The sequence below is a fragment of the Myxocyprinus asiaticus genome, chromosome 6 (genome assembly GCF_019703515.2).
Source record: "Myxocyprinus asiaticus isolate MX2 ecotype Aquarium Trade chromosome 6, UBuf_Myxa_2, whole genome shotgun sequence".
NCBI classification, from domain to species: domain Eukaryota; kingdom Metazoa; phylum Chordata; class Actinopteri; order Cypriniformes; family Catostomidae; genus Myxocyprinus; species Myxocyprinus asiaticus.
The window spans coordinates 44,427,000-44,452,452 of NC_059349.1; the positions used below are offsets into that span (position 1 = coordinate 44,427,000).

At 36.7% G+C, this 25,453-nt stretch overlaps 1 protein-coding gene across 2 annotated transcripts in view; it reads left to right on the forward strand.

The window, feature by feature from the left end:
* Positions 1-25,453, forward strand: part of LOC127442642 (enhancer of polycomb homolog 1-like) — a 56,384-nt gene that overhangs the window by 14,807 nt on the left and 16,124 nt on the right. Inside the window, exons 1-3 of one of the 2 annotated variants that reach the window (XM_051700818.1) lie at positions 4,016-4,439; positions 20,729-20,888; positions 23,916-24,061. In XM_051700818.1, coding sequence (XP_051556778.1) covers positions 4,287-4,439; positions 20,729-20,888; positions 23,916-24,061 — 459 coding nt within the window. In that variant the 5' untranslated portion in view covers positions 4,016-4,286. Of the gene's footprint in view, positions 1-4,015; positions 4,440-20,728; positions 20,889-23,915; positions 24,062-25,453 lie in introns of those variants that run through there. The other variant, XM_051700819.1, reaches the window with a different exon arrangement.

The window sequence follows — 25,453 nt, forward strand, 5'->3', positions numbered from 1 at the left end:
GTGCAGCGCTTCAAATGTGAGTCCTTGTGAATGTGTGGAGCTGGTGTTGTGCTGACATAAAGACACAAAGTGCTCATACTATTTAGAGCTCATTGGCTCATACAGAAAAACACCATCATGTGCATCGCACACTGTTTATAGCAGATGACAGCAGGCAGATTGCTAATTCACTTTTTAGCACGAGTCATATACAGACTACATGTTTATTTAATTAAATAGCAGCTTTTTGCAGTTTAATAACCACTTTTGAGTCACGTAATGACTGGCTTTTCTGGAATGGGAAGCTGCTGTCATTACGTCAGCGCTCCTTGGTCAAAACAACACAGAAACACTTCAAAATAAAAGCTCAGCCAAAATAAAACCTCAATTTTAAGGCAAAGGTACTAGAGCCCGACCAATACTGATTTTTAGAGAGGGAAAATTCACAGATTACCGATATGGTAATTAAGTATAGTTAATTTTTGGGCTGGAATGAAAACAGACCTTTTCTATGTGGATTTTTCACTGATTTTGCACTAATATGACTATGCAAAGGTACTCAGAAGGCTGCTTTCTTAAATATTTTTATCAAAGAATATTTGACATTATTATTATTATACATTGCCAACAAATTCTAGGAATGAACACTGAGAAAATAAATAAAAATACAATAAATAGCTAAATAAACATCAGTATTATTGTTTAGTATCAGTCAAATGCTGACTATATTAATACTGCTGAGTCAAGATAAACAGCGGCAGTGAAAGGGGATTCAAACTGTGAATCCTAAACAAAACAGTTTGGTGAATACATGTTTACACATTAGCTTCCACTCAGCTGACAACAATGAAAGTAGCTATGTGATTAGCTAGTTAGCTATAAGCTCATTGTCATGGAGAGTAAAAGATGGATGTTGTTTATTTTACTTTCCAGCATTGTGTCTCACCAACTACAGTAGGTAACAACATAGCGTGAAATCAACAGACACAATCCACCACCGCACCGTTGTCTGCTGAGCTGCAAATAGATGCTCTGTTTACCTTTTCAATCTGCTACATTACTGACTGCACTGACAAACTTTAGCTGGCTAACACAGCAAACAGATGTGATAAACATGAGTGACATGGTTGTCAAGGACAGGGTTAACGTTATATTAGTTATACTGAAAAGGGAAAATGATGGGGTCATTGTTTACTAACTTTCCAGCATGTATTTCACAAACTAGTTAACTTACTGAGAAGACACCGCTTAACTCTGCACCGCTTAACTCTGCCCTGTCTGCAGAGCCACCGTCAGTTCAGAGACAGCTCTGTAAACAATGGCGTCAGAGCGCACTCTGCTGGACAAACTACGTAATGACACCAATTCTAAAGCATTGTGTGATAATATCGGCCGACTGATATATCGGTCGGGCACTAAAAGGTACTACAGAAATAGATCACTACTGTATAGTTATGCAATAATCATTGTAATACTACTATTACTACTACTACTACTACTAATAATAATAAATCAGTAGTAATTGTATTATATTCAAGCAATATCTCACATCTGTGCTGTTATGCAGCACTTTATTTGACAAAAATATCTGTTGCATTTAGGATTGAGCTGTGAGGTTCTGTATAAAAGCACTTCATTTGATCAAAAATTATACAATATCATGTTGAAAATTAATTGTTATACTTTAGTTTGATTTAAAGTTTTAATTTATTTATTTATTTAAACACCATTTTGATGATCAAATTTAAATAAACTGTTAAAAAAAAAAAAAACAGGTATCAGACTGTATTGGCAAGTAATGTAGTGTCACTCACACAAACACTAAACACCATCAGGGTAACACATGTGAAATTAAAATAATCCAATAAACATTAACTAAACTACATCACATATAACATGGAACTGCCCAATGTAGATAAGTGATATTCAAAATAAGAAGAAACATAACTATTTCCATAAAATGAAATGTAATGGGTTACGCAGGGAGTTCTGGGAACGCCTGATTATTTTTATTTTTTTATTTTATTTTTTTTTTCTTAATATTAACAATTTACAGTAAAAAAAAAAAGTTTATGTACTCTTGTTAAACATAATATAAATTTTTACCTATAAATGGTAAAATCATACTTTTTACTTCTGAAAAAGGTCATTTTTACAACAATGAATTGTATTGTCTTTTTAAATATATTATGTTTTTTACAGTATATTTTAAGGTAACTACCCATTAAACAGTCTTTTACCGTTAAAATTACTCTGATATTTTTTTACAGTGCACATAGGTTTCATGTTAATTGCAATGGGCATTAAATCTCTTAAACCACAATATTAATCACCCGGAAGACTGTGGCTATTTGCTTTGTTACAGCAATCTTGAAGTTGCGTTCTTGATTCGCGTCAGAGCGTTAACGCCAGGGTCGAGCGCCGCTTTGAACTCGCCTTGAAAAGTGCTTGCGTCTCTTTCTGCGTTTTGGTGATAGTTAGGATTTGACGTGCTTCAGTGGTTATTAAAATGTGCCTTACATTGGCTGAAAAATATTTGATTTCTGTTACAAGTCCCAACTGGGCTTGTTTTGTACATCAAATAGCACTAAGAACTCCTTTCTCCATTTTATCACTGACAGGGAAGCTCTGTCAGAGATACTTTTATTTAGTGAGATAACAACCTCTACATCTCTATCATAGGAGAGAGCGTAATGGTCAACTAGTGTGTTACGACAGTACCGCCCATAGAATATATATATATATATATATATATATATATATATATATATATATATATATATATATATATGGGGCTGTCACCTTATGCTATTTTATGCTAAGCTCTAATTGGTAGAAGGGTTCTGGCGCTCTTGTGTGTCTGTTTGTGGCGTGTGCGTCAATGTAATGACTCCAGGCGGACATATTACAAAGGTTCCACCCTTCACACCAGTGTTTATGCTATATTAACGGTAAATGCATTAATCGTGATTAAGAAAAATTAACACGTTAAACTTTAATTAATCGCATGCATTAACGCGTTAATTTTGACATCCCTAATTATTTCCCATTTAGTCCTTTTTATTCCACTGTCGTAAAACTTTAAAACGAGTACTTAAATCATCCTTTTGAGGTGGGATTATTTGTTTTTAATTGTGAATAATCCTCTACTTCAACAACTTAAATGCAAATATAATTTTTTTTTACTGAAGAATGCATGTACATGCTTTAACAAAAATACTGGCTTTACATTTCCGCTTTTAAACCCTCCAGTCAACATGGCCCATAGGCTTCCATTGTAAGTGCATTACTTGACACGCTTTACCTGTTGTTGTTTTTATTGTTGTTTTTTACATATTTAGTCAAATATCTTATTTCAGCATGCCACAGATGCTGTCGATAGAGCTTAAGTTGCATTTAACGCAGAATATTTTGAAAGCAGTCATTCGAACAATTTTAATAGGAAGATATAAAACTATACTGACTATTAAACATATTTTATTGGATTGCTCCATTTTTAATACTATTAGACAAAGGTTTTATTCAGAAACAAGCTTAACATTTTTTAAAACGTATCACCTAAAAATATTTGAGTTTCTGTCTAATATAAATCTAAAATTCCTTATTTAATTTTTTTATATATATATATTTAATCTGTTCTCGCCATGTGGATAGCCTTGTTGCTGACATGGCGCTCTAAATAAATAAATAAATACATAATATGAAGATATAAAGAGCTATTTAGGTGCGAATAGAAACATTCTTCACCAACGGCCACTAACCGCTTAGGAACCACTGTCTACAAGTTTATATATGCCACATGGTTACATGATTAGTTAGTCTGTTGTCCTATGAATTTGCTCTTTAGCAAAATGTTAAATGCTTGCTTGTGCACACCGGCGAGAACGAGCTCTGTTTTGGTGTTTTTGAAGAGAGGCGCGCTGGATGGGCGTGGTTTTCACGCCCTCCCCTCTCTCTCTCCGCTACGAGCGCATGCGCTGTAACCCCATGTGGGAATGGCTGATCTGGGATCGGGGGGTTGGGCCGCTGAGCACGAGCGGACCGTCAAAGAGTGTTTTTAATGTCCGCCATGTTGGCCATGGCGCACTGAGCCTGGAATCTGGGACCGGAGCGCGCTGGAAGCATACACCGAGAGAGAGCGACCGCCACCCGGCCTCGCGCCTCTGCTCGCACCGCCACCTCCACCGACCGACCCGTGCACTGCTGGACACCGAACCGGCATTATCCATGAGAACTTTAATCGGACCAGTTGGGAACATTAGGGGATCGGATAGATTTATGCTGCATCTCGAATTATAAAGAATAAAATGAGTAAACTGTCGTTTAGGGCGCGGGCGCTGGACGCTTCCAAGCCTCTACCCGTCTTCCGCTGCGAGGACCTGCCCGACCTGCACGAATATGCGTCTATTAACCGGGCAGTGCCACAGATGCCCACGGGGATGGAGAAGGAGGAGGAATCGGTACGTTTTATTCCTCAGAACCATGTATATTTACCATGTTTTTGGTTTTATTGTGAGAGGCGCGTCCTTTGCTTCTCTGCGCCAGTGAACACAAAATGGCCGCCATTTCTTATAAGGAAAAGCGTCAAATGTGCCGCTACCACCCTAGACAGTCGAGGTTTAGTGTCTTGTAGCCAAACTCTATAGTTTTTATACTGCAAGTGTAGTCTCGGAGGTGATTCTTATGCCGTATTTTCCCCAATAGACTGCTTACTGAGTACAAAGGAGTCACGTGACCACGGGCGAACCCGCCATTTTGTTGATATGGCTTCAGTGCAGGTGTAGTACCGCAAACTGACACAGAGGGCGCCGGTCTATGCTCACTTACTGCAACCAATAGCTAATTAACACCCAGCAAAACAATCAAGGGCCTCCAACACACCATGGTGGTGCAGTATTCCCTAATGCCTGAACAATCAAGTGTCCATGCAAGAAATGGCTTTTCTTTTGGACGAAGGAGGCATCAGCTCTAGGTCAGAATAGTTGTCATGTCAAAACCCATTAGCTGATTTCTTTTTTTAAATTGCATATGTTGATAAAGATACTTATTGAGATATATTTACATTGTGAATGCATTGGTGAATTGCCTAAGGTATGTTTAGTGTATGCAGTGATACATTTGACAAGTGGTGCACATGAGGCCTTGTTTTTACCATCACCAGCAGCTGAAGCTCTCAGCTGTTATACTCCATCTGTACATCAGCCCCATCCTCAGCATCGTAAGCAAACATAGGCTACATTATGCACATCTCTCATTAAAATTAATTTCTCTGAGCAAGCTCCTCTTAATGCTGAAGCATTTAGATCAGACCCATGAAAGTTGCTAGTTTAAGCCATTAGTCAACTAGTTGTCGCACGTTTATGGTGTTAATTTAATTATTTAGATAAATATTTTGGGGGGCATCAGAAAACGTTTTTAGTTCCAGGGCTGTATATATAAGTAACATTGCTAACACTGTTCTACATTACAGAGAAATATTAAACTGTAATAATGAGCCTTTAAAATATACATTTTACAAGCGCACGCACGAAGCGAGCCGCAGTGACGTCGGCAAAAGCGGTAATGATTCTGAATGTGTTGGAAAAACCAGAAAAGGAGTCTGTCTGAACATTTTGTTGATTTATAGAGAGAAATGCACATTAAGTTAAACAGGCAGTAACTTGGATAAGCCTAATAGCACGTATTTATTAGTGCCCGACCGATATATTGGCCGGCCGATATTAGCCTTTCACCAATATATCGGTATCGGCGTATATGTTTACCGATATGTGCCGCTATGAAAATTTTTCAGAACATATAATGCAGAAAACAATGTGTAGAATTGGTGTCATTGCGTAGTTTGTCCAGCAGAGTGTGCTCTGTCTCTATTGTTTACAGAGCTGACTCGGAGTTAAGCGGTGTCTTGGTAAGTTAACTAGTTTGTGAAATACATACTGGAAAGTTAATAAATAATGACCCCATCATTTTCCCTTTTCAATATAACTAATATAATGTTAACCCTGTCCCTGACAACCATGTCACTCATGTCTGTTTGCTGTTAGCCAGCTATAGTTTGTCAGTGCAGTCAGTAATGTAGCAGATTGAAAGGTAAACATCAGAGCATTTTTTTGCAGCAATTATATTAAATTATTGTTTAGCTTTTGAAAAATACCGGCAAAATTACCTGTATTAAATTAATTACCAAACGAAAAACGCATTAAATAAAAAAAAATAACTATTATTTTTATATTTTTAGACCTATATATGCCTTTTCTTTACACAAACTTAAATTAGCCGTACCCTGTTCTGTAGATGAATAAAGTCGGCTGAATGACATATTCTACACTTAGACTATAAACTATCAGAACTATTTGTCCAATGCGGAGTTCACTTTCAGAAAACCAGCTTTTGAACATTTTAAAACTTTTAAATATTTTAAATCTAACCCTCTTTACCTCAGATCGCATTTGAGCTACTTCAGAAAATGTAAATTGCATTATGATGCTAAAATTAATATTTAGATGATAATCAAGTTCAGTTGGTCGTTAAAAGTTGTTGGACAAATATACGGGACATAATGCAGTTGAGATGGCAATGCTTTAGATTTAGATGATTGTTCAAAAGAGCCTATTGAATATCAGGAATGTATCGTATTACAACGCATCAGTTTTTCTTCAATAGCTGTGCACACAGCATATACACATCAATGGATGGTCCTTAGACTGAAAGTTTCCTCCACTACTTGGTGCAGGTTGCCAGCTTGAACAGGGCCATGACGATTTGCTCTCGGGTCGGAACCGGTGGCAACCTGCTATAGGCGCAACATCAGGACCAATATTACAGTCCTATCAGAAGCGCAACTGCTCCCTTTTGATTGCAATTCCTCATCTTCTGATTGCATTTATTTGTGAAATTAAAATGACAGTAAGCTGGCTAATTTAAATGAATTGTCTCAATACTCTCCCCATTTTACCAAAACTTCGGAGGAAAACAATTAGGGACACCTGGCAGGCAAACTAGCGATAAACACATTTCTGTATGGAAACGGCGTCAGGGCAGATTTCTTTTGCGATAAATCAAAACGTATGCAACAAAGTTTTTTTTTTTTTTTTTTTTAAGGCATGACGTCATCACGCACACCATTTTTATCGATAAAAGGCCATTTGAATGGAAACAGGCAGAAGACGGCAAATTTAGCAATTTTTTTTTTTTTACACATTTTCACTTTGATACTGATGTTTATTTAGCTATTTATCTTATTTTTATTTATTCTTTATTTTAATGGTCAGTATTTGACTGATACTAAACAGTACTGATGTTTTTAAAGCTATTTATTGTATATTTATTTCTTTATTTTCTCAGTGTTCATTTCTAGAATTTGTTGACAATGTATAATAATGTCAAATATTCTTTGATAAAAAATATTTAAGAAATCAGCCTTCTGAGTACCTTTTGCATACATATCGGTGAAAAATCCACACAGAAAAGGTCTGTTTTCATTCCAGCTCAAAAATTAAATATATCGGCCACCATATCGGTAATCTGTGAATTTTCCTTCTCTAAAATCGGTATCTGTCTCAAAAAGCCCGTATCGGTCGGGCTCTAGTATTTATATATTTTATGTAACATTAGAGCGAGCGGCCATGCTAAGTGGCTAACGTTAGGCTACTTGCATGTTTCAAATGATAAGCCATGCTTGAGGTTGATGAATGATAGGTGAACGCTTGCCTGCAAAGTTTGCATGTCACCTTATTGGGATCATCCTTTACCCTCTTGAAATAATCCCACATTTTGTATTTCCTGCCCAACATAAATAATTACCGCATGGACCAGCCGTGTAAACGATCATGTCTGTCCGTCACTGACTGCGTGACTTCGCCACTTCCTGTGGAGTTGTTTTTTTTTGTTTTTTTTTTCTGCGACCAACCGACCAGTCAACTTGGTCAACCAAGACTCTTCTTTTCGACTAACGTTTGGTCAACTGTTAGGGGGCAGCCCTATTTTTCACTGACTGGTTGGAATAATTTAAAGAAGAAAGTCCAAGTAATGATGCACAGTATTTATTAAAAAAAAAAAGCATCAAATACAAAAATGCAAGTCTGTATAGATGTCGGTGTTTTCCATGACCTAGGCAGTAAGCAAACATTTTCATCATAGATTTGGTGACATGCTGTGTGACAAGGGGGAGCTAAAGCATGTATAATGTGCCTTATAGCCTTACAAGATCAGATCACCAAAAAGGAAAATTTCATCATTTACTTACCCTTGTGACGTTCCAAACCAGTATGACTTCTGTGAACACCAAAGTGGCAGACCTGGGTAGCTCAGTGGTAAAAGACGCTGGCTACCACCCCTGGAGTTCGCTGGTTCGAATCCCAGGGCGTGTTTGAATCCAGTCAGGTGTCCTAAGCAACCAAATTGGCCCGGTTGCTAGGGAGGGTAGAGTCACATGGGGTAACCTCCTCGTTGTCGCTATAATGTGGTTCGCTCTCGGTGGGGCGTGTGGTGAGTTGAGCATGGATGCCGCGATGGATGGCGTGAAGCCTCCACACGCGCTATGTCTCCGTGGCAACGTGCTCAACAAGCCACGTAATAAGATGCGCGGGTTGACTGTCTTAGACGCAGAGTCAGCTGGGATTCGTCCTCCGCCACCCGGATTGAGACTAATCACTATTTGACCACGAAAAAACGCATTGGGAATTGGGCATTCCAAATTGGGTGAAAAAGGGGAAAAATCCAAAAAGAAAAGAAAAAGGGGGCTGCTTGGCAATTCGTTTTTTGCTGGTTTCACACACGCTCAACATCCACCCTTGCTGCCTTCGTTTGTGGAATTTCGCTGTATAGTTTACCCAAAAATGAAAATGATCTCATTTAGCTACTCGTCCTCGTGCCATCCCAGATGACTCTCTTTCTGCAGAACACAAATGAAGATTTTTAGAAGAATATTTCAGCTCTGTAGGTCTAGTGGTGGCCAGAAATCTGAAGCAGATAAAAGTAACCCATAAGACTCCAGTGGTTAAATCCATATCTTCAGAAGCGATATGATGGGTGTGGGTGAGAAACAGATCAATATTGGCAGGTGCATGCATTATTTTTTTTTTTTCCTCATAAGTTTAACTCCTAAAGACATGAATTGTATTCATGTATTGACAAGGCTGTCAGACACATCAGCGTTATCAACTGATGCCTATAATCCCAAAATGGCCAAATATCAGCTTAGCACTAGTCAATGCGTGTGTGTGTGTCTCATTTCATTGAGAGAGCCTGCACTCCTACATGAAAAATAAGGTTGAGTGAAAGGCCAGTTGTTTGTGGTCTGCATTGTTGTTTTTAGAGCATGTGTGGTGGTTTGTGCTGGCACGCTAATGTTTTGGTTTGGTTCATGTCTGACAGATCCAGTGCTGCTGTATCAGGTTTGCTTACATGGTGGGAATATTTCCCAGCTACACCTGCATGTTTTTGTGTGCGGTAGATTTGAATGGTGAAACTGTAAATTTAAAATGTTGATCAGTGTCAAACAGTAGTAATGTTACTGTCGCAGTTATTTCTTTAGGTAAGTTTGAAGGCAGGTAAAAGTATAGAAGAAAGCTTATGCTGTAATGGTCATGGATTGTCTCTGTTGTTGAAAAGTGGATGCTTATATGAATGATTATTTAACATTTATACAGTAGAGCAAAGTTCTATAAAATCCCCAGTACCTTGTGAATTAAAATTTTTGGCTGATTTGATGCTTTCAGCTACAATTTAAGTGTGTAATAAATCTGTGTAACCTGGACCTCTCAGCCTAAAGCACACTGTACAATTTTGGCCACGATTCTGCCGTCTGAGGCACAGGGCAGATTCGGCAATCTTACAATGTTCAGTGTGACATGTTCACAAACGGCCGATTTGCAATGATCTTCAGCTCCTCTCTTGCACCCCAATTCACTTGGAAAGAAACCTGCTCCGCGTTTGCACCACCATAGCAATATTTGTACCCAGTTATCCATCTACTCAACCGCTTTGTGTTTTTTCTACTTTTCATTTTGTATAAAAAGTTTTAATAAATAAGCAGAAAATACTTGGAGAAAAGTGTAACACTTCAGCAATATGAAAGCATTATTCTCTGAAATAAATAGAGCATAGGCTACAAAACGAAATAAAATTGCATTTTCTGAACACGTTTTTCTTTACATTTATCATGCATTTTCTTTACAATGTTTTTTTAATTACTATTTTACTTATAATAAATTTACTTTAAACATCTGTAAACTTCTTTAGTTAAGATTCACACCACTCCAGTTTTATTTAAAAATAAATAAAATAAAAGGGAAAGATTGAACAATTTATACTGGTAATTATTTATGGGATGTTTTAATCCAAATCAGCAAATACAGTTGGATAAAATGATAGAAATTGATGTCATGTTTGTACATCATCCATAGGGAATTTGCAAGCGTGATATATTATCAGCCTTTATGATTTTTCGAATCATAGGTTACTTTAGGTTACTAATCTAAAAGAGGCGATAGACGTACTATAACCCACTTTTTTTGTTTTCTCCAATGTGAATGGAGAAGTTTGTAATTTTTCGGGCCACAAGTCTTTCTATTTCCACAATGAATATTTTCATATTCATTTTGTGGTAGCTCATTACTGTAGGCTACCTCCCGCACTCCCGTTCATTCTCAGCATCTATAATTTTCTGTATTTGTGATCAGGCTGTCTTATTATAGGCCTATTTGACAAAATCCATCTTTCATGTAAATGTTAGCCTATGCTCGTGATGGAGTGGTATTGGAGCAATGGAAATGCTGATGTCCTGCCTTTCAGAGAGAGAAAAAAATGCTCCTCCGTGGTGAGCAAATTTCGCCGTTTCACTTCTATTCCGCAACACTCCTGTAATGTGAGTCATGTTCACTGATCGGGACGATTGGGACCACAGTCGGCTATATTGTGCAGTCTGACAATGTCACACAGTGTGCCATGGTGATATCAGTGCGTTTATATCATACAGTCTGACAAGCAACAATTGTAAAGGACTATTATAAATCATACAGTGTGCACCCACCTTAAGTTTCTGCTGGTCCAGGTGTGTCATCAAAATATCAGGTCAGACTGCTATGAAGTCCGAGTTTGGTGTGGAATGGCATACTACCATACCATTCATACTATTTTTGTGGCATACTGTCAACAGTCTGCAAATTTTCTGAATGCATGCAGGGCTCGACATTAAGCATTGTGATGTGCTTGTCCTTTGGACAAGTAAATTGGTTATTCACTTGTCCAAGTAAAAAAGTTGCTTTTCTGGAAAGAAATGGCTTCCTTTTTTTTTTTTTTGTATTTTCTAAAATTAGCAGTAAAAATGTTAATGTTTAATGTTAACAAAATGCATTACATTCTAATGAATCTTGAAAAAGTACCAATATGGGTTGTTGACAAGTAACATACATAACATAGGAAAATTAATCAACAACCCAATACCTTTACACTTAACATGTCCTCTCTAGAAACTAGGGATGTGTGGAATGACTAATTTCACTGACGTTTAAACGAAAATGAAGTCAACTAGTCTAAAAAGAAACCAACCTTCAGAAAACAGTAAAAAAAAAAAAGTGTTTATGCAACCCATGTAAAATACTTGATCTATTCCAAATCCGACGCTAAATTCCACCGGAAAGGGGCATTTATCTGCAACGTGCTCGCCTTACATTATGATCATTGTACATTAAATATAGAACATGACACGCATTCACTGAATCAACGTTAGTGAATAATTAACAGGCATATTTATTGAAAACAATTGAATGAATAGTGCAGCACCAACAGAGCAACCCAGCCTGTTCTAAACGGAAATCACCATGTAAAATATATTTAACATACTAAAACAGTCAGAACATTGTTGAAAATAATTAACAGGTAGGTTAAGCCAACCTGAAAAGTTGCACGTATTTCAAGATGTTGTCTTCTTGAGCATCAGTGTATGTTTGCGCCTTGTGTAATAGTTGTCCCTCAGTTGTCCTAAGTGTCAAAAGCTTGATTTATTTTATTTTATATATATATATATATATATATATATATATATATATATATATATATATATATATATATATATATATATATATATATATATAAATCCTTAAATAAGACAGTTTTTTTGCATGATCAGTCATATTTTCAAAATCAATGCCAAAATTTCACAATTTCTGCAAGGGTATGCAAACTTCTGAGCACAACTAATATATATATATATATATATATATATATTTTTGCATACCCTTGCAGAAATTGTGAAATTTTGGCATTGATTTTGAAAATATGACTGATCATGCAAAAAAACTGTCTTATTTAAGGATAGTGATCATATGAAGCCATTTATCACATAGTTGTTTGTCTCCTTTTTAAATCATAATGATAACAGAAATCACCCAAATGGCCCTGATCAAAAGTTTACATACCCTTGAATGTTTGGCTTTGTTACAGACACACAAGGTGACACACACAGGTTTAAATGGCAATTAAAGGTTAATTTCCCACACCTGTGACTTTTTAAATTGCAATTAGTGTCTGTGTATAAATAGTCAATGAGTTTGTTAGCTCTCACGTGGATGCACTGTGCAGGCTAGATACTGAGCCATGGGGAGCAGAAAAGAACTGTCAAAAGACCTGCGTAACAAGGTAATGGGACTATATAAAGATGGAAAAATGGATTGAAGGGAGTGAAGCTGAAAGTGCTCATGATCGCTCAAACAGTCTCTATCACTCAATACAACGTCTAATTGTCACGACTCGCATTACATCACGTATACTCTGATTTGTATATGCATGTTAATTTGTTGTTTAATTTGTTTTTATACCCATTTGCAGTTTCTCTATCCTCTCCGTGCTCACAGTCCAGTGAGTCAGAATTACTACCGTAATGACTCTAGAGAATGGGCAACTTGATATTCAGACACGTGTAGTTCTTACACATTTTTAAAAACAAACCTGCAGATTCCTCTGAATAACAGCATGTCTGAAAGTTTAAATTTGTGAATGCTTAGGCTTGCCAACAATTCACCCTCCAGAGGCCCCACTGTCATGCTTCAAGGGCTGAAAAAGCACTCATTCATTACAGTAGCAGTGTATTTGTGATTCCATGCATGCTTCAAAAAAGATCAGCCCTGATTCTAGGCGCGATCGGACTATCGCCAATAACAGACTGAAGGCGAAGATCGTCCGATTTAGATCGGTGGCCAATCGGTCAATGCATCCCTACAATTAAGCCCACCCAAATCTGAGTTTTAATTGTTTTCTTATAGAAATATTAACAGCCTTCGAATAAAGTGAGTATTAAATCAAAGATTAATCTCTCATCTAAACACTCATGTTATGTTTTTTCATAAACTGACAAAATTATGTTACTTTATTTTACTGCAAACATGAAAAGTCTGGAGTGGGCTTATAAGGAACATGTGTACCATTTAAGCCCACATGTGTTCTTAATAAGCCCACTATGATTTTAAAAATGTAAATAAGTCGCGTTTCACTAAAACACCTCGATTTTGATTTAGATATTTAGATTTAGACCTCACACATCATAACCAGTAAATTTAAATATTTAATTTCTGAATATGAAAGTCCTTATAATAATTTTCTTTGCCTATTCATTTTCTCCCTGCAATGAAAATAGATTCAGTATGTAGAGTTGACAAGGAATTCAGTTTAATATGAGGTTCAGTGGGTTATTTGCTTATTGGGCTTATTAGGAACAATAGGGGTCAGTGGAAAATAACCATAAATAATTTAGAATAGAGTCAAGGTATATAATGTTCCATGAATAAAAAAACACTGTGTAGAGCATGTTTGTAACTGACATTTAAACATAAAATAATTATTCTGCTTTTAAGCTATGAGCAAACAGGCTTTTCTAAGGCACTGTTCCTTATAAGCCCACATGAAAACAAAGTTATATTTCTGGATTATAATTACAAACAGGGCACTAAATCTTGTTTGAGCTCAAGAAGCTTCTTAAATAATTTCATTTAGTGTGGTTATCAGCTGTTTTTGTTCATTTTCTTTTACTACATCTATCTTTGTCCTGCACTAGCTCCATATCCTCATGAAATCCATCTTTTCAAATACAAATAAAGAATTGCTGTTAAATACAAAGAAAATACATATCAAGTTGCATTTGATTTATTAATCTCAATTCAAAATTTATCATTTCTCACCCGATTTGTGAATCTGACTCCAGATAAATGGCTTTTTTTGAGGACATCAAAAACAGTTACGTTTTGGATAGAGGTCGACCGATAGTGGATTTTACAGATACCGATAACTAAGCTGGGCAGTACCTGCTGATAACGGATTAATCAACCGATAGTTTTTAAAATTGATACTGAATGAAAAAATACCTTTTTAATGTGCTACATTACTGACTGCACTTACAAGATATAGCTGGCTAACACAGCAAACAGATGTGATAAATATGAGTGACATAATTGTCAGGGACAGGGTTAACATTATATTAGTTATATTGAAAAGGGGAAATGATGGGGTCATTGTATATTAACTTTCCAGTATGTATTTCGCTTATCGGTCTGGCACTAGTGCTGAAATTTATTACAAAAAAAAAAAAAAACAGTACTGACTGAACCATGAAAATGTATTGAACTTTTTTAAATGAAATAAATATTAATATATATGAACTAATTTTTGAATTTTAAAGTCAGCTGATCTTTAAATTGACGTTGTTTCCTTAGTCCAGAAAAGGGCGCAATAAATACAAACTATACAGCACCGTTATATTATTGCATAGAACATTCTTATCCTGGTTGTTAAAAAAAAAGAGCATTTTGGTTTTCAACTAATGTGCATAAAATAAATCAATAAGTTTAGTCTGTCCATATTTTCAAATGTTAAATCAAAAGTAAAACGAGGGGGGGAAAGTGCTTCAATAGGCAGTTCACGTGGTGTTACACTTGCACCGATTCCACAGTATACTACCCCAGACTCAAGCTATAATAACAGCACATTGTTTTTTATTCATTACAGTTGTATGTAGGGTTGCAGTATTCACAGATAGCAGTGGTATTCGGCTGAACACGGTGGTGAAGTGGCTCAGATTATGAGCCCAGGGTAGGGTCTGTTCAGACAGACAGAACACAACAGACTGGAACCGAATGCGAGGATCTCGAGACACACATTTCCCAGTTGAACATCTTTCCTGACAAAGCATTTAAACAACTCATTGATTAATCTGAGAAACGCTTATAAGAGAGCAAGACGCAATGGCCAAAGACCTCCACCAACTGTAAGGGGCTGTTCACACCAAACGCTTTTGCAACCATCCATTTGTTTTTCTATGTAAACGCTCGCTAGAAGAACGTCTTTGTTTCGCTTTGTTTTTGTTTATTCAGCGTCTCTTGCAGGAGCGCTGTTTTTAGATGATGTGTCTTATTAAAAAGAACTTTAAAAAGCATCTTGAGACACCTGCTTTCTGTTAAACTGTATTTGTTGCGCTGTCTAGCCTTTTTTTAGTGCAAGAATGTGATCGATCTGAAATCATATTACAGTGAGGATGAAATTGATTTGAAATCAGATGTGTTTCTGATTTATTTATATGTTTCTCTTGGCTGCATGAAGATATTAATTTGCTTTCTCACATCACTAGTTTTAAATATGCAGCTGACTAACGAATGCATAAACATGACCAGCTGGATATAAACTAATGCTAATAGATGGTAACAATCATGACATTTAAACATTTGGGTAGGACTTGCATGTATTTTTGTCACATTGTTCTAACCGCTTGAGGTTAGCTTTAATGGTAGCGTCTTCTCAGCGTTGTCAGCAAACATACTGCTGTTCTCTACTAATGCAGCATCTAGACAATAAATTAATTACTTTGATATGACAAAGTGTACTGTTTACATACCGTTTCGTTGTCTCACGTGTCAAAACAAACACCACAAGGCATTAGTGAAGTGATAATTTTGATTTCCTCTAGAGGCCGCTCTCATACTGTAATGACAGCGGACCCTTCCCAGATGCTCCAGCACTGGGCGCAACAGGGAAAAACTATCGGTGTGGATTTTTGCCGATAACCAATAGTTCCAATAATCTGTTATCGGTGCCTATTAATCGGCAAAACTGATATATTGGTTGACCTCTAGTTTTGGAGCAACTTCCAAAATGGTCGCCGAACAGTGGTAGCACATGTTCCAAAATAACTCTAATGAAACATTTGTTTGGCTCCAAATATAAAGTAAACCGATACCAACAAATATGTGCATTTCATCTGCAACAAAAAAAAAATGGTCTTTTATATTTCAAAATAAAACTGTAAGTGGGTTTATTTGGTATGTGGGCTTAATAGGGTCACTTCCCCTACATATGATTTGATATTGGGTGACTGTTTTAAATCAACCTTACCATAATGTTGATTTCACATTATGCCAATTTTCAGCCTATGTTGTCGACATGTATTATTTGAGAAGATTTTGAGTTTCTTCAGAAGAATTTATAATAAAAAAAAAAAATTAAAAAAAAACACTTGCAGAAAATATCAAATTATGTAAAGCCCTCTTGCAGAAAATTAAATGTAAAATAAATGTAAACACTTGCAAAAAATATTTGACTAATACGGATACACGTGTGTGTGTGTATATTAGGGGTGTAATGATTCAAATTTTTCACGGTTTGGTTTGTATCACGGTTTTAGGTTCATGGTTTCGGTACAGATCGGCATTTGCAGTGTACAGAAAAAAAAATATTACTGCCAAATCCAAAGTAAGAATACTCTATTTTGTAACAAGCACTTCAACAGGCTTGCCCTGAATAAAAATCATAGTTTTACAGTAACCATAGTTCAACTGTGGTATTTGTATCTATATGGAACCTACAGTATTACTGTTGTAAAACCATTGTTAATTGTATCAAAACCATGATTTCTTCAAAGAAAACCATGGTGACAGCAGTCATGGTTACAATATTACTATAGTAAAACATGGTTCATTTTAGCTGGGTCTTTAACTAAAACGTTTTCTCTAATAAATCAACATTTTAACTTAATACCTGCACTATTACGCTACATCGACATAAAATGCATTTCAACCTCTACTGCACATATTAAATATTCAGAAGCTGTACATCATTGTAGAAGGAACTTTGCTATTAAAATGGATACGAGGGATGTTGTGACACGGCTCGAGTGTTTTAATCATACGTGGAAATCCCACATCTTCACCAACAGAGTAGGGAAACGTATAGTTGGCAGTGAACACCCCAATCGCTTAAGTTATTGTTTTATGCCTATCCGAATCGGTATGGAGTGTTTGCTTAAAAACGAAAGGGAGTGTGTGCCGTTTCAGCTCATCTTTCCCCGGTGGTTTGGGCGTAATTTATCATATGTCGATGTATTACCAGTATACAGCACTCGCGTCGAGCGATGTCTGCAAACAGTGCCTGTTTTGTGAACTTTTTTGACCATCGCTGTTGTAGTAGAAAATGTTTCCAGACAGGAGACCTGAATAATGCAGGGTGCTTCTCTATCAGTGGCTTGTTTTCTCCACTTGCCATTTTCAAAATACACACCACACTTGCAGAACAGTGATGTCATCAAGTTGACCCACGTGAAACACAGGCTGAGCGTATACATCTACAGATCCATTCAGGTGCATTAGCGGAGGTTGTAACTGTGTGTGTCTATTTGATGCTTTATTTTCTTCACAAAATCTTGTGTTCCAGATGTGTCAATAAACTTAAGGTGAACTGCGGTGCCAATGCTTCTCGAATTGTGGGTGGCGAACCGTCGGTTCAATTTTTTTTTTTTTTTTTACCAAGAACTGTTACCACCCCTGAGAGAGAGAGAGAGAGAGAGAGATATATATTAGTGTCTAATATATATATATATATATATTAGACATGTCTATATATCAAGATGATTTTTGGCTCATTTTTCCATTAATATATTAAATTATTATTGTTATTAGGCTATTATTATAATCAAATTAATATTACAAATAATTTGCTCCGCAGAACACAGACATGCACTTGAAGAAACGCACTTTATTATATTATTAAATAAATATATATATATATATATATATATCATGAAGAAGGGAACAAAATGAATTTATTCACACACATGATGTATTTTCCTGGACAACAAATGAAGTAGGTTCTTTGCCAGAGAGATGTTGCCCTTCACAACTGTTGTAAAGCCATCTTTCAAAAAGTTGAACAACACACATTTTTTTTCCAGTTTCATTTGAATTTTTAGTTAAATAAAAAAGTTCAAAGTTTGAAATCAAGGTGACTTGCTTTATTGTGTAGGCTTAACCGTAACCCTGCTTAACAAAAATTACCCCATAATACCACCTAGTGTCGGTTTCCTGTGGAGTTTTTTGTTTTTTTTTCTCTGCGACCAATCAAAACTTGGTCGACCCAAGACTCTTCTCATTGACTAACGTTCGGTCGACCATCAGGGGGCAGCCCAAATATGTGAAAAATTTTAGGCCCTTGGGAAAAATGTTGCATAGTAAGGATGTCTTCATAAATTATTCAAAAATAAATGGTTTTCATTTATCAGTTAATGTCATATAAAGTCCAGTAAACATAAAAAAAGCTAAATCAATATTTGGTGTGACCACCTTTTGCCTTCAAAACAGCACCAATTCTCCTAGGTACTCCTGGATACAGTTTGTCTTGGCTGTTGGCAGATAGGATGTTCCAAGCTTTTTGGAGAATTTGCCACAATTCTTCTATCTGTTTAGGCTGTCTTAATTGCTTCTGTCTCTTCTTGTAATACCAGACTGACTCAATATTCAGTGGGGGGGGGGGTGTACTGTGGGGACCATGCCATCTGCTGCAGGGCTCTCTGTTCTTCTATTCTATTTGCAAAAGTAATGTTTTGGAGTCTAAAATGTATATTTCCTATTGACACACTAAAGCTGAAAATATAAATAACCATCTTAAGACAAATGTTTTTGTGAAGCATCTTATGTGCCTAAGACTTCTGCACAGTATGTGTGTGTGTGTGTGTGTGTATGTGTGTGTATATATATTATATATTTTGTCTTATTGTGTATTTCTATATATTGTATTTTCTATTCACTTTTTATTCTATTTTTGTTATTTTCTCTGTCTTGTTCTATTGTTTGTACTCTGGAAGCTTCTGTCATTAAGACAAATTCCTTGTATGTGTAAGCATACTTGGCAGTAAAGCTGATTCTGATAACCTCTTTTGGTTGCACACATGGATATTTACATAACGCAATGTACACAATATAGCAAAATCTCTATCGATTGACACTTTATATCATCACCACGATATAGGCTATATCGTCATATCGCCCAGCCTTACTGCCTACAACCTGTTCTCAACCCTAGACTTTTATACAAAATTGGTAAAATACAAAGTAATGATTTATTTGCAAGATAGCAATGTTTCTTGCTGAATAAGAACATTCAACATTGTGGTGTCGATTGTGGTTGTGCGATATGACCAAAATCATATATCAAAATATGATTAATTTTATATCATGATATAGTAAAAGTTTTCTGGAATATCAATAACAATTGTTTGTATTAAATAACCATATTGTAACACCTATTTTTGGAACTCCAGTCAGTGATTTTAATTTATAAAGTATTTAAACTACTTCCTCCTTATTCTGAACAAGACAATGTCAGTGTAAATAAACAAAAATCAACCTTTCCAAAATGCCAAATATAACAGTCTGCCACATTTCAGTTTAAAATGTTGACCAATGTTATTATTATTAAACTTTGCTCAAGAAACTTGATCTTTTCAAAGCAATGCAACAAAGAAAATAAAACATTAAGTTTAAAAATGTCCAATGAAAATAAACAGTTCTTGAAGAAAATTAATATATCTTCTTACGAGATAAATAAATGACCGAATTAATGTGCAGTTCATCTTTTGACTTTCATAATATTCTTTTGCTTGCTTCATTTTGAGGTGGTAAAACCAATCGCTTGTATTATGAGTGATTATCATCGTGTGAAACTGTTTGCAGATTATAATTTTCTGCTCTGTACACCATGTCACACCTGTTTTATTAACAAGCTCCTCTTCATTTTCTTGACCTGTTGAGATTTCTTTCTTCATTAGGGGTTTTCCTGGGTCAAAAATTGAGTAATGGTAGTTATCCCGCTCTGAGCTCTCCTGTCTCTGGAGCTCAATTATCAGAAAGCCTGCTGGATTCGCGAGCGCACTTCGTAGCTCCAGAGACAGCGCACGCCACAGTCACGTGAAACATTCATGTGTCCGTTGAGAAAAAAGTTGCACTTTTAAAGCGCCAAACGCGCAATGAAGGTCATTAAAATTTGCTTGGGCAGCTGCAGAAAAATGTTCAATGCTGGAAAAACCGTGTCCATGTTTCTTCAATTCTCTGTCTCACGTGAAGCCCTGCCCACTGATAGATAAACCCACATTGCGCACATGGATATTTGCATATTACGATATAGCAAAATCTGTTGACACTGTCAATCGCCACAGTGTATATCGTCTTATCACCCATGCCTAAGCATAGTATTTTAGTAAGATCTTAAATGTAGTAGGCAGTAGGTATATAAAACATATCGTGCATTTAGTAGTATGCTAATATTCCATTCTGAATGTCGCCAATGTTGGAAACAGATGCAGTGTGTTATGTTAGCTAATGTTACCAATTAGTCACATGCCATATGATGACTTGGCGGCTTATGCCAAGTTCGGACACAACTTTAAACAGTGTCTGAACACACTTCTATGGGACTAAGTCTTCTTTCTTTGTTTGTGTAGGAACACCATCTCCAGCGGGCGATCTCTGCTCAGCAAGTGTACGGGGAGAAGAGGGATAACATGGTGATTCCCGTCCCAGAGGCTGAGAGCAACATCGCCTACTATGAGTCCCTCTACCCGGGGGACTTCAAGATGCCCAAACAGCTCATTCACATACAACGTGAGTCAACCTGTATTCACTAAAGGCCAAACTGCTCATTCAGCTTCAAGTCTTAAGCCGTGCATGTGCGAAAGCGAGTAGCCTAAAGGCCCCAATATACTTCTGGAGAAGTTCTTCATTCAGGGGTAAAAAAGTTTGAAACGGAACATACAGACACCCACCACATCGCTGTGGGAGGCATTTAGAAATGCTTTTAAATATGAAGACGCTCAAGACTACATGTAAAACCTTAACTAATGTGACATTAAATGTGTTATCAATGACTTTATGCCTCATTCTATGAGTAGAATTCACATGACATCAATAAAAGAAGCTGTTTCAACTAGGGATGTGCGGAACGACTAATTTCACTGGCATTTAAATGAAAATTTTGAAGTCGACTAGTCTAAAAAGAAACCAGCCTTCAGAAAACAGTCAAAAAAGTGTTTATTTGACCCATTTAAAATACTTCATTCCAAATCCGACGCAAAATTCCACTGAAAAGGGGCATTTATCTGCAACGTGCTCGCCTTACATTATGATCATTGTACATTAAATATAGAATATGACACGCATTCACTGAATCAATGGTAGCGAATATTTAACAGGCATATTTATTGAATGAATAGTGCAGGACCAACAGAGCAACCCAGCCTGTTCACAAAAAACTGAGTTCACAAAAAATCTTCCTTTAACACATTAAAACAGTCAGGATATTGTTGAAAATAATTAACAGGTACACTAAGCAAAATCTGAGAGATAAAATGTGCTGAAAAGTTGTGCGTGTCGTGCATTAGCCATTGATCTAATTTGACAGCTGTTAACCAATAACAGTTATGATGTAAAAAAAAAGTGTGAGGTGCACACAGAATAAAAGAGTTTAACCCGTTAACAGTTGGCACCTCGTTGAAAATAGCCTTCTTAATCAGCAGATTTAAAACAGTCCTTTTCTAGGCTAGGAAGGTTTTCAAAAGCATAAATTTTTTTTTGATGAGCAAAATTAACGCATCGATATGGTCCGGTGAAAGACGGGACTTGACACACCTGAGGCTGCTATCCTACGCTTGAGAAATAGTCTCGCACATAGACTCCCCTAGTTTCAACCACTCAATGATGATTTAAAGAAGTATACAGCTCTGGGAAAAACTTAAGAGACCACTGCAAAATTATCAGTTTCTCTAGATTTACTATTTAAAGGTATGTGTTTGAGTAAAATGAACATTTGTGTTTTATTCTATGAAATACTGACAACATTTCTCCCAAATTCCAAATAAAAATATTGTCATTTAGAGCATTTACTTGCAGAAAATGACAACTGGTCAAAATAACAAAAAAGATGCAGTGTTTTCTGACCTCGAATAATGCAAAGAAAACAAGTTCATATTAATTTTTAAACAACACAATGCTAATGTTTTAACTTAGGAAGAGTTCAGGAATCAATATTTGGTGGAATAACCATGATTTTCAATCACCGCTTTCATGCATCTTGGCATGCTCTCTACCAGTCTTTCACACTGCTGTTGGATGACTTTATGCCACCGATCCTCCACCTGGTCATCTAATGGTTAGACGGAGACCTGGAGAGACCTTCAAGCCACATTGTCTCACACCCACTGTGAAATTTGGTGGAGGATCGATGATGATCTGGGGGTACTTAAGCAAGGCTGGAATTGGGCGAATTCGTCTTTGTGAAGGACGCATGAATCAAGCTACGTACAAGGTTATTCTGGAAGAAAACTTGCTTCCTTCTGTTCTGACAATGTTCTCCAACTCTGAGGAGATTGGTTTTTCCAGCAGGACAATGCTCCTTGCCACACAGCAAGGTCAATCAAGGTGTGGATGGTATACCACCGGATCGAGACCCTGTCATGGCCAGCCCAATCTCCAGACCTGAACCCCATTGAAAACCTCTGGAATATGATCAAGAAGATGATGGATGGCCACAAGCCATCAAACAAAGCCAAGCTGCTTGAATATTTACATCAGGAGTGGCATAAAGTCACCCAACAGCAATGTGAAAGACTGGTAGAGAGCATGCCAAGACATTTTAACAGACATTTAGTAGACTGTTAATAGGGATGGGCTTCTAGTTTATATAAAACAGCAGCAATAGCGATATGATAAGACACTAACTTAATATTTGTATCAATACTTTTATTAAACAGCAGAGTAAACCATTCTTCAGCCTATTAAAAGTTATTTACACCATGTCCTAACCAGACGCGACAGCGACAAGCAATCTGTCTGTCCACACTACATGCAACGCAACACTGTGATTATTCATACACTCAAATGATAATTAATTGCAGTAAAATCAGAAATCATAACAGTCAGGTGGAACAGTCCGTTTATTGAACGTAAATAATTTTGGCACTGTAGCCATGTATGGACGTACGCTTTTTCTACGGCAAGCCCCAAGGGGATAAATATACAATCACACACATCCACTGGACAAAGTTACATTTATGAATCGAATCCTAATTCATTGTGTTACAGTTGTTTGTTCGCATGGTTCTCCTGTTGTTATTTTGCCGATCTCAGCGTGACAGGGAAAAGGAGAGAAACCGGTATGTCTGTGACGGAACTCCGGCTGAAGAAAGCGAGACCTCAAGCACAACTGTATTTAGGTGTTACACCCTCGGCCAAAATGACATTGTTCTTAACTGGCTAGTGAGATGACGGCTTTTAATGTACTGTTATGAGGGGGATTTCAGAATTGTATATTTGTGGATGGGACAGCCCAGGATGACGTCAGTGAAATCAAAAACAGGTCAAATGTGGAATGGCGTGTCGCATTCGTGGTTGGTTAGTACAAAAACTTTGATTAACATGGATTTTTTTTTATTTGATTTTTTTTACGGGTGTCGCTGCGTCGCATCTGGTTAGGACATGGTGTTTGTTAGCCTAACTTTTGGCCAAGGAATGTGGCAGTTTTTAATTTTCATAGTGTGCCTATATCACTTTTACAGTTGTGGCAAATGCTTGCAGTTGAGTGACTCTACTTCTCGCTCTGTTTCTCCAATAAATTCTCTCTCTTACTGTCTGTAGCATTCAGTCTGGACACGGAACAGCCAGATTTTGATCTGGACTCTGATGATGACACATTTGTTAATAAGCTGAAGAAAAAGATGGACGTGGGAGCCCTGCAGTTTGAAGAAATGATTGACCGACTGGAGAAAGGCAGTGGAAAGCAGGTACCGGAGGCGGGAAAGAGCTGGGAATAGTCAGGATTGTTTATATTCTTGAAGGGACAAATGTACAAAATGTGTGACATTTGGTTTTTGAGGTATGATGATTAGTGGTTGACCAATATGTTTTTTTTTTTATAATGGCCGATGCCGATATCCAGAGAGCAAGGTGATAGGCCGATTACAAAGCTGATATATCATACAGTTTTAATATAGTAAATAACATAAATATAATATTGCTATAAAAAAAAACTCTTATTTAGCACTATATTTACTCACAAAAAAAAAAAAATATTGTATTTTAAATGGTAGATAGCAGTTTCTTCAGATTACTGTTTAGTAGTCAAGTAATTTATTTGTATAGTGCCTTTCACAACACACATTGTTTCAAAGCAGCTTTACAGAAAATCATGCATCAACAGAAAATTAAACCGTAATATCTATAGAGTCATCATTGTGTAGTTTGATTAAATATGGTTATGAAGTGTGTATAAAAACAAGTAATTAAATAATTGTGTTTAGAAACCCAGTGATCAAGCCGAAGGCGAATGTGGCAAGGAACACAAAACTCCATAAAATGTTGGTTAATGAAGAAAAATAACCTTGGGAGAAACCAGGCTCACTGTGGGGGCTAGTTCCCCTCTGGATAACAGCATTCATATAATGCCAGTGTTACTTGTTTATGTGCAGTGCAAGTCATGGTTTAAAATTATTAAACTTAAGTGTTTAAACACTGGCCCTTAACAGATTTTGTAAGAACTGTAAGATTAATGACTAATGTCTTTGAAGTTCATCCTGGATTAACTGCAGAAATTCGTATAGATGCATTTTCCTTTGTTAGTTGGCTGATGAAGGCTTTTGTTGGCAGTTAATTGATAGTCTATGTATTCCATTTTAAGAGTGTAGTCCATCATTAGACCAAGGTGATGCAGGCCGAGATCAGTGAGGTGCATCGCAGTTCAACCGGCCGGTAATTTCGGTGAGGTTTATCCTAAGTCCAAGGTTCAGGCAATGTCATGTGAAGTATCCCATGTCTTATGGTTGGAGTTGGCATCAGTTCATTCTCTGAGGTCCATCGTAATAGACTTAAGTGATGTCTGGCTGGCACTAGCTGCATTTAGTCGTCATCACTCAGTGACACATAGCATTGGAGTCTGATACCAAGCAGGAATGGAGCCGTATCTGGCCGGTTCTGGTGACCTCGAGATAGGAGTCCCGAGGTTGAGACATGTAAACAAATAGAATAATATTAGCATAGATGCCATTTAATTTTTTATTTTTTTTTGCAAAGTTATATACTGTAGCAAGGGCAAAAGATGACAGATGATTTATTTATATCTGACTGTGTTACATTAAGCATTATTAGTTCAAAAGATTTACATTTATATGCTGTCCTCC